Consider the following 9,854-nt stretch of genomic DNA (forward strand, 5'->3'; position numbering starts at 1 on the left):
AACGTCGTCACTGTGCACCTGAACAGGGAACAATAGTATCATTGATGGCCAACAGCGTTCAGTGAGCGAGTTGGGATGACGGAGGTGATCCATCGATTCTCCCGCCCGCAGATCTTTTTGTTGTCTTTTTTGGACAGCGACATGACCGCGATGAATCTCCCCTCCCCGATGGCGACGGCATCGCAGCAAGTCCCTGGGCGCATGCTGGGGGGGGGGGGGGGTGTAGCACCTGTCAAACGGAGTCTTGAGCCGTTCGACCCCTCTTTGGATCAACCCAATGGATCAACCCATTGAAATCATTTTCGATCCCACCTGTTTCTTCGATGCAACACGGCGACACGATTTCCCTCGGCAGTCTCTGACCCTTTCCCCCATGTTGCCACGACGGCCACTATCACTCGATCCTTGTGATATTGGAAGGAAACGGCCGAACATCCAATCACCAGAGTTTTGGCTTTCTTCACAACACGTTTAGCGTGGGACGACCTCCATCGGGTTTCGGGTGCTGATCAACTTTCCCATCCTGATTGAAACAGGAAATCACCCCGCTTGTGACCATATTTTCTCCCAATTACCCTTCATCCTTCAATACATGTCTTTGGTCTTCTGGTGACCAATCTCCCTACAGCGTCCGACAGATCTCGATGGAAGGATGATGCAAGAAAATGTTTGCTTCTGTGCTTTGGGGACCACCCAACTGGACCGAATGTGGCGACAAGTAGCGTCTCGGGTCCGCGTCGATACCCTGCCCACAAGGCCACGGGTCCACGCGTTCGCCTGATCGCCCCTAGTGCACTGCATATCCGGCCAGATCGAAAGCATCTGGAATCGTCGTACGGCCCATCGCCCTCTTCCTCTCTCGCTACTCGCTCAGTGCCCAACATTGGAGGAGAAGAACGATCGGCCCTGCACGACGAAGTCATGCTCTTTATATTCTGCCGGCGGACATCCATCGCTCGATAATGACTCTGCGAGCGATCTCTACGAGCGATACCGCAGCCCCCGGCAACTGTGCGATGATCGTCAGACAACGAGGCCTCTGCTTCCCGCGGCTCCTTCTTGACACGACCGCTATCGGATTCAGCATGCCCTGCGGCATGGATGTCCGATCGATGAAATGCCCTGCACAACGCTCAGGCTTCATTTCACCTACCACCTTGAAGTGTGCACCAACCGCGGGCGAACCTGCCTATTGTGACCTTGGCTCTCTCACCCGAGCAGCACATGAGCATCGACTGGCATGAGCGCCGTCTCCTATCCATCATTGCAACACGTTTGCTCATGACTAGTGCCCATGACGGGACTGTTCCGAGCAACACGGACGACAGCTTTTAGCTTCGAAAGGCTAACCCGGAGAGATATAGCACCGATGCCTCTTGGCCACACACTTTTCTAGTGCTCGACTTGCACGGTTCGTCCACCGAAACACATGCCGCAATTGGCCGGACAGGTTGTTCACTATGCCTGTTGGGTCATGGTGTTGATCCCGGTATGATCAAAGTTGAGATTTGACTTGCAACGGCCTCCAAGGTCGACCGATTGTGGCGCTGACAAACCATCTGTCACCTCTAGGTTTTCACCATCTTGTCCGTTGCTGTGCACTACCAGCATCACAGCGCTTGATGCCATATCGAAACATCAGACGGGAGGGGCAAGACGGACTTCACCAACGGCAATACTTTTGCCAACGACGGAACTGTTTTGTTGCGCTGGGCCCCTGCACATTGGACTTTTGTCCAGAGGCGTCAGCCGCAAAAAGGCGGAGACAGGTCTGGACCTCGCTTGCCGCAACAACGTGACACCAGCCACAGCCGCCACCTCAGTCTTCTGAGGTTGCAGACAGTCTTGACCTTTGATGCCTGCGATGTGACAGCGTGCGGAACGCCACCATGGGCAGCCGCTCAAGTGCCCCTTCGCTCTCGTCTCCATCCTCATGCCACCTCACTCGCGAGCCGGTCTAGACCTTTGTCTGCTTCAGAGGGGCGTGAGCGTAGCATACGTCTTGCCTCCCTCGTGCCGACTGTTCTGGACCTGGACATCTTATCTTTGGGACCACAAGTGCAAGCCCACGGCCTGGACCGGACTTCTGCTCGCATATCTGGTCGTCGTCGAGATGTTGCTGCAGTCCTTCAGGAGGGTGCTGCGAGGGCGTGCTGCGACACGCGCACTAAGCACCTGACCCAGCCAACGCCCGGTACTATCATGTGCCGTGAGGTGCTTTTGCTGCCTCATCCGACCGAACCGCAAATCTGGTTCGGCAAAAGGCTTGAACTTTGTGTGCGTATGTCAAAGGCAAATCGCCCCGGTGTTGGCTGGTTCTGGCCCCCAGGTGGATTTTCAGGGCCCGATCCGAGGACAGGGCTGCCCCAGCTCTACGGGAATTCATTCCCGTGGAACGTTCGCGTCGTGAATTTGCTCATCGAATTTGACATTACGGAGCTTGACGACGGGGGCTTTTGGAAACTCGCCGAGCAGAGGCTACCGCCTTTCACAACTTTGGGGCTCTCTTGGATGAATCACCTTTCCGTGGTGGGCATATTCAGCTCGGAAGATTCTACATTGCCCTCGCCAAATCGATAGTATGAAGCCCCTAAAGACTGCAAGGGCCCAAGGCCTTTCACGCCCGAGGTTTGACCCAGCTGGGGGGTTGAGGCGGTTACTGACATGGAGCGGCGACGGCGAGGCCGGCCGCCACGAAGGCCCTGAGGCGTTTTCTACAATAAACATAGCTCCGCTTGTGATCTTGTGACATGAGATGCGTCGGGGCAGGCAACGAAGGCCAGATTGGCAATGGTCGATTGATGGTGCCAGCGACGTATCGCATTGGATTTGGACAGTGATTCTATGTGATCACTATGATTCTGGGCGAGGTCTGTGTCACGTTCCTCCGAGCTGTTGTGGGCAAGCAAGGTAACAACGCAAGAACTCCGACCAGACAGCGTAATATCCGTCGAGGTTTGGGGTCAAGTCTATTGTGCTGTACGTCCTCCGTAAAGACGCGAGGACAAGTGGCGACCAAAACAGCGTCAACCTCCAACTTCTCCTCAGGGCAGGATATGACAGCTAACCACTCCTTAGGGTCTGCAGGGTTACCAATTTCTAGCCACGGCTCTCTGACTACTGCTGTGCTCATAGCTGCTGTCGCTGTCACTATCAATAAAGGCAGCTCGACAAGTTCTATCGATCCAAAACAATTCACCTGTGAGCAGTTTCAAACAAACCATGACAGATGCTTTGAATAAGAGATATGTTCGAGACGACGGTATCGCCATGTTCTCATGCCCCATCGATGCCTAGAGAATAGACAACAATAGAAAATCAGACCTCGCCTTCAAATGGCTCACAGGCCAAGGATTCCAATGGTGACACATCCATCTTTCGCTTTAACCTGGATGCTGACGTGTCCGAGAGCGACTCCGTCACCGGCCGAACGGCAGCAAACTCACAACACCCGCGACCTCACCGCGATATTCGATTATCTGACGGCACAACCCAACAGAAACATGTTGAGCCGTGGCCTAGCTCGCCGGGCATGAGTGCGGATCCACTCCAATCCTTGTGCTGACGAACAAATGGTCGATTCGGACCAGCGCTTGACAAGAAAAGCCTCCGACCCTGGTGAGGACCGTTGGGGACACAACTGTCTTTTGTCTGGGTATGTCGACAACCCGGCAGTCATGGCTCCCTTGGTCATGAATTGGCGTCGAAGGTCGCGCGGATGTGCTGTCCTCAGGGAAGGACTTCTGTTGGGTAAAGTATCGTGGAGGACGAGTGACTTGCACACCAATTGGAGTGATCTAGACACCTATATGAAAAGTATGAAATCTGTCTCGAGGATCATCATTTGCGGCATCGCAGAATCAACACAGCACTAGTCATCCTCCACAGATAGCCATCGCACAATGGCCAAACACCTCATCCGAACGAACAAGTCGCGACTCGGCCCGGAACTCGGCGCTATATTGTCGACCCTGAAGATGGGGGAAAAGCCAGGAAGCGAAGCAGACGCACACCAGCTTCGAGCATGGTTCGAAGAGTTCATGGGCAACGTGATGCGCACGCTGGCGAATGGAACGTCGACCCGGCGCGGCTGGCTGTCATGGGCGACTCGGCAGGTGGCGGGCTCGCTGCCGGCGCGGCCCTCTTGGCAAGAGACCGGAAACTGACGCCGCCTCTCGCGAAGCAAATCTTGATCTATCCCATGCTCGACGATCGGACGGGGTTTCGGGGCGGCGGAGCGCTCGACCCGTACCACTTCTGGACCGCCGCGTACAATCGCACGGCGTGGGAGGCGGTGCTCGGCGGGGGCAGGGCGGGGGCCGCCGATGGGGGGTCCCGATCCACGTGGCGCCGGGACGAGCCCGCGACTTGTCGGATTTGCCGTCTACCTATGTGGAAATCGGAGGACTTCACCTGTTTGTCGGTGAGACGGCTGCCTTTGTTGAGCGACTCGTGGCTGGGGACGTGGATGTTGAGTTCCATCTGCTGCCTGGGCTCGTACACGGGTTCGACTGCTTCGGCTTGTTGAGCTGGACGGAGAAGGCGATGGAGGCCAAAGTGAGAGCCCTGAAGAGCTTCTAGCGCAGAGCTCTCGATGCTGATGTGGTGAGCTGCTGCGTGGCAACAGCCTACCGCATTACTGTCTGGGTTCGCCAAGTATTCGTGAGTGACAGCTTTCAATTTATTAGGATATTGTATCTGATGAAATCGCCCAATGATCCGCATGGTTGCTCCTGTATCTGGCCTACAGAGGCCTCGTGAGCAATCCAGGTTCACCCCAATGGCAGGTGACAAGCCTCCCCCAGGGCTTGTACGTCAAGCAGGGAACAGAGATAGCCCAATCCACCGCACTCAGACTTTCGCTGGTTCGTGTGTGTACTCTACAGGAGGGGGGAATGAACTCAATGAGCCGGCCCTATGCGAACCCCTACGGCGTCGGCGGGGAGTTTCTCTGTCCAGTTCAGGATGCATCTCTTTGGCCCAGGTAATCAGGATGTTGTAAGATCTTGAACCACTGGTGCCTGGATGTCTTGGCGGCACGAGTAAAACGCATCGTCAAATCGGTCGAGAACGCAGCATAGAGAAGGCGGGAGGGCTCGACAGAAGAAGTCCTCCATCTTGGCGCATCCGTTCGTATTGACTACTGTCCCACGGCGGCGCAGCATGCTCTGAGTGACCTTGACGACCCAGCGAGCTGCAGAGTCGCCCAAAGTTCCACTACATCACAGGGCTGCATGCACCGCTGGTCCGAAGGAAGGATTCGTGGTCAGGCGCGAGCACTGTTAGGGGAAGGCCGGGACCCCAGCTCGAGCGGCGGCGGCGGCGGCGGCGGCGGCGGCGGCGGCGGCGGATGGACGCAGCGTCCCAATTTCCCCGCGGCTCAATTCAGCGGAGCGTTCGGGTGCCTTTTGCGCTGATTTCTGAGGCCCCATTCTGCCTCTGCGAACCGGGTAGGCTGGGGTAATGCTCGGATAGGTGGTGTTAATGGCTACGCCGCAGGCTTGCATGGGGAAGCGCAGGCGCACTTCGGAACACGACTGATCCCGGTCCAGGCTCCAGAGAAAGCCTGCCGTTTAATTGTCTCCAGCGCGGCGATGGACGTGCCCCATAGCGTTGTAACGTGGCTATACGTGGAAAGAATGTTGCCTGCGGGCGTACTCGCCGTCACTGTCCAGCCCGGCGGTGGCGTCGTGATCCTTCCACTCGGCAGATGTCACGTCTTCGAGTCCAGGCATGGCGGGCTTGGCGCCTTCTTCCTCTGGTGAGTTCCTCCTAGGGATGCAGTGATGGGTCCGATAGCGAATATGGCGACCGAGATCCGGCGGAGTGGACAACGTACCCTCCGAGGGCAATAAGTCCGGTCTCCAAAGTGCTCTTGATCATTTTGTGCGACCCAAGCTGAGAGTGTAGCGGACAGACAAGATCAAATTAAGGTTCGGACGAGTTTGGATTTTGCCCTCAACACTCTGAAGAGACCATGGCACTGCGGTAAGAAGCTTCATATTGGGGGATTGACACCCTCCCTTGGCAGCTGCGAACCCATGTTACTGAACCTGGCCTCCCCTGCTCTATCTATCGTGGTGCCAAGAAGGGAACATCGCCCATAAGGGGTAGTCAGGCCGATATGTCGGCGCCCCGTCAGAGGCCAACATCATGACTTCCACAGCGCGCCTTCCTGGGCCTCAAGCCCCTGCCGGTGCTGTAGAAGATGACGGCTGCAAGCTTGCCAGAGATACCGGCAAACGAAGCAGAGGGTGTGCATCAAGTGTATCCGTCTCGTCGACGTGCTCCACAGGATGCGGATCCTCGGCGAAGCAGCATATCATCTTGCAGCCGAGCAAAAGCTCAGTGCTCTTGAGCGTCTGGCCATATCGCTGCCTGACACGTTTCATCCACGGCTTGATTTGCAAAACAGAGTGATAGCAGTAGACATCTGGCTGGCCACGGATACCAAACACGAGCTTATTTGCAACGCAGTAATTCCAGGTGGTCACAAGTTGCTGTCGGTGGGCGCTGCCGTTATGGTCGGCAAAAGCCGAGAGTTGGATGCGTACGTAGCGGAAGGCCATGTCGTCTTCGGTCGAACTGACATACTTGTGGCTCAGGTGACCCAGCTGGTCGTACAGGTGAGACATGCGATAAGTACTGGTATGATCGTAGAGCATCGAGAGATCCATCCATGTCCTGACGGCGAGTGGCGACTGTGATCCATAGGCGGACTCAATCTCCTCAGCCACAGATGGCATGGCATTCCAAATGAGACTTGAGAGGGCAGCAGGGCCGTGCTTCTGTCTTATTTGGTACATGTTGGTGAAGATTAGCCGGAGCGGGTGCAGCCGCTCGTAGTTCCTGGTAGCGTACGCTGCTAGATACCTGGACAAGGCCGTCATCATGCCGGGATGTCGATTTGACATGCCGAACAACAGTTCCTTGATGCCTTGCGTGGAAAGCTGCCGTAGGTCAACCTCTAACCGCCGGAATGCGTGCATGAGGAGACTGCCGGCCAGGTCGTTTCTTTGTCGTTCGAACAACTTGCTGGCTTCAAACAGCATGTGACTCGACCCGGCACCCCACAACAGCAGCGACGCCCATCCGTGCTGATGGGCATCACTGCGTTCATTCTGCTGACAGTGCATCAAAGCCTTCCTCATATTAATCACGAGGATCTCCTGCGCGCGTATGAGGTCTGGTGATCGCAAATAACCAGGTGCTGGGGGTGGGGAAGGCGTACGAACGCGAATGTGCGAGGGCAGTTCCGACGCCGTGTCAAAGTCGACAAGGTCATATTCTGTCACACCTTTGCGCCTAAGATAAGTCGCCAGGTTGACGACTTTGCCGTTGCGTGTAAACTCGGATATTTTGCCCTCTGCATCTCTTTCGAATTTTGTCGACAGTAGCATCTTGACTTCGTCCTCCGTGTTGTTCTTTACAAAACCCCACTGTGAGAACCTCGTCTTGTACATTTTGGGACTGGCTTTTGTCAGCGCGGTACACATTCGCACGGCGTAGGGTTGCATGCTAACGTTGCTTCGAATCCGTGTCGCTCGTTCATTATGCGGATAACTTCCTTCAACGGCTTGTGTTGGTCAAGATATAGCTCTCGAATTGTTGGCTTGAAAGCCTCCCACGTTTCGGTTGGAACTTGTTCCCGAGATGGGCGACCAGTGGCACGCTGTTTTGAGGCTCCTTTTGATTGGAGGCTGGACTTTCGTCGCATCTACTCTCGTCAGTCTCGGATCCTGGAAATGGACCTGGGGGTTAACCTTTTGGGAAGTGTTACTTGTATGGACCCGGGAAGAACTCAGCGGTCGCCTGAGGTTGAGGTTGGTGCTGACTCTTCAAACGATGTTGTATGAGGTAATGCATCATGGGCTACTTGATCCGTTATGTCGTCAAAGCTCTCGATGGTGCCTACCGACCCTCCAGGATGCGGGAAAGATGACACAGTTGAGAAGGATGGGTCCATCCAAAAGCCAGAGCTGCCATACTGGGCAGGCAAGAGCCCTTCGGCAGTGGTGGAGGGCATCGATCCCGGAACATCGACGCATGATGTTGATGGCTGAAGGGGGATGCCCAAGCTTTGATCCAGATTATATGCTTGGTACAGTCTGTGGGTGTCACTGACGTCAAACAAGTTTGGCAGCACGCCTTCGGACTGGGTTGCGCTGTAGAACAGGTCATCATCTGGGTATTCATGGCTTCCAAGGTCGTCGGCAGCAAAGTCTGCAGGTTGGGTGAGTGGTTGTGTCCAGTCGTACGAGGTACTGTAATCGTTGCAAGTTGTTCTCTCTCGGGCATGGAAAGCCGGGGTCTCGCTTGGATAGTGATACGGAGAGTAATACTCATTTGGCGTGCCCTCGACAGACCTGGCTCCATGGCCGTGGGACCGAGACTTGTTGTGAGCAGAGCTAGAATTTTGCGCCATCGAGTCGCCCTGCAAGTGCTGTCCGTTCCGTTGGAAGCGAACGTTCGCAAGCTGTTGTTGGTCGGTTTGCGAGAAATCGTGCCAAAAGTCCCCTCGGTAGATGTGGGCGCGGTTGTTTGACGGGAGGGCCCGGTTGCCGATGTGCGTCGTCTGCCGCGGATGCACGCGAATCAGGTGAAAGAGCCATGTACCGTTTTGAAGAAGATGAAGAGAGCCGACAAGAAGACGATTGAGTCGTCTTCGGTCCGTTTAGTTGTGGTGATGATAGCTCGACAAAGTATTATGGAAAAAACTATCATGTCAAGAGGTTTGGAAGGCCCTCCGACTCATAAATGCACCGCTGGCCAGTGTCTATGTAGACACGTACCCCGGAAGGGAATCGAAGGTGCAGATGCTCAGTCTACAGCGACCCGCGTGTCCCTGGTTTACTGGATTCGAGATAGTTCTTACCAAGGAATAGATGGATCTGCCGGCGGTGGACAAATGAAGCAGTTGGGAGTTGGCCACAAAGGCGAAAGCGATTACCCGAGTCCGACATGCCGTGCCAAAGACCCAGACTCTCAAATTCCCAGATCCCGGGCCCCTGTTCCCACCCACCCTTGATCGAGAGTCTACAGCCAGGCCAATGTAAACCCTGGTTGAGTGCGCGACAGGCGCCAGATGCAAGAGGTTCATTCGCCTAATTCGGCCCCCCAAGTTGCATAGCCGCCGCCCTAACAGAGCCTTGGGCATGATTGGCGGATTGACGACCAGATTGCCACCGTGAACGGCATCTTGGAGGATGGCGGTCGGTTGTCGTTCGACGAGTTGCGGTGGATTCTTCCTTCAAGATGGTGGCGATCCATGTCGAGAACCTGCACCACGGTTCAGGTAGACTTTCTGACTAGACGTTCTGACAGGTGGGCAGACGAACTGAGACAGGCGTAGGGCTGGCTACTAGCGAAAAGCACAGCTCACCCGCACAAGGCGTGTGGGTTGAGTGGGTCTGAAGGATAGCGAAGCTTTGCGGCAGGCGGGAAGCCCACATGCAGTAGGACTCGGGCCATGTTTTTGTTCGAAGAGGATCATTTGAGTTCGACTTGCTCGACCCTGTTGTCTGGAACTTTTGCAGTCCCGCCAAATCAATTTTGGGGGCAGACTATGCCGGCCTTGTCGTGAAGTGCTTGAGCTAAGCTGGGCCTCGCGCATGTTGATGATCACAAATCGGGACGGTGGGGCAATTTCTCTGACGAGGTGAAAGGACGATGAGGCCTGATCAAGGTAGGATCCTTCGGCTCCGTTGTCACGATGGTCCACGGCGGTCCACAGCGGATCCCCCCCCTCCTCCCACACCACCACTCCAGATCTGGATACGAAGAAGGACAGGGTCCTTTATTCTGCAGCCTGGTCACGACACATGAGGAGATGGTGCGTGGGCGGGTTACAGAAT

The 9,854-nt window shown here is 55.5% G+C and overlaps 2 protein-coding genes across 2 annotated transcripts; one reads left to right on the plus strand and one right to left on the minus strand.

Annotated features, from left to right (window-relative positions):
• Positions 1-4,024: 4,024 nt before the first annotated feature.
• VDBG_09399 (alpha/beta hydrolase fold-3 domain-containing protein) lies at positions 4,025-4,528 on the plus strand (the record flags this gene model as incomplete). The annotated part of the gene is made up of 1 exon (XM_003000158.1): positions 4,025-4,528. The coding sequence occupies one exon, from the start codon at positions 4,025-4,027 to the stop codon at positions 4,526-4,528; it is 504 nt and encodes a 167-aa protein (XP_003000204.1).
• A 1,654-nt stretch (positions 4,529-6,182) lies between these two features.
• Positions 6,183-9,157, minus strand: VDBG_09400 (conserved hypothetical protein; the record flags this gene model as incomplete). Its single annotated transcript, XM_003000159.1, has 3 exons — positions 6,183-7,439; positions 7,916-8,663; positions 8,793-9,157. 3 exons carry the CDS (start codon positions 9,155-9,157, stop codon positions 6,183-6,185), a joined length of 2,370 nt encoding a protein of 789 aa, XP_003000205.1.
• Positions 9,158-9,854: the final 697 nt, after the last annotated feature.

This window comes from Verticillium alfalfae, genomic scaffold (genome assembly GCF_000150825.1).
Source record: "Verticillium alfalfae VaMs.102 supercont1.15 genomic scaffold, whole genome shotgun sequence".
Taxonomy (NCBI): Eukaryota; Fungi; Ascomycota; class Sordariomycetes; order Glomerellales; family Plectosphaerellaceae; genus Verticillium; species Verticillium alfalfae.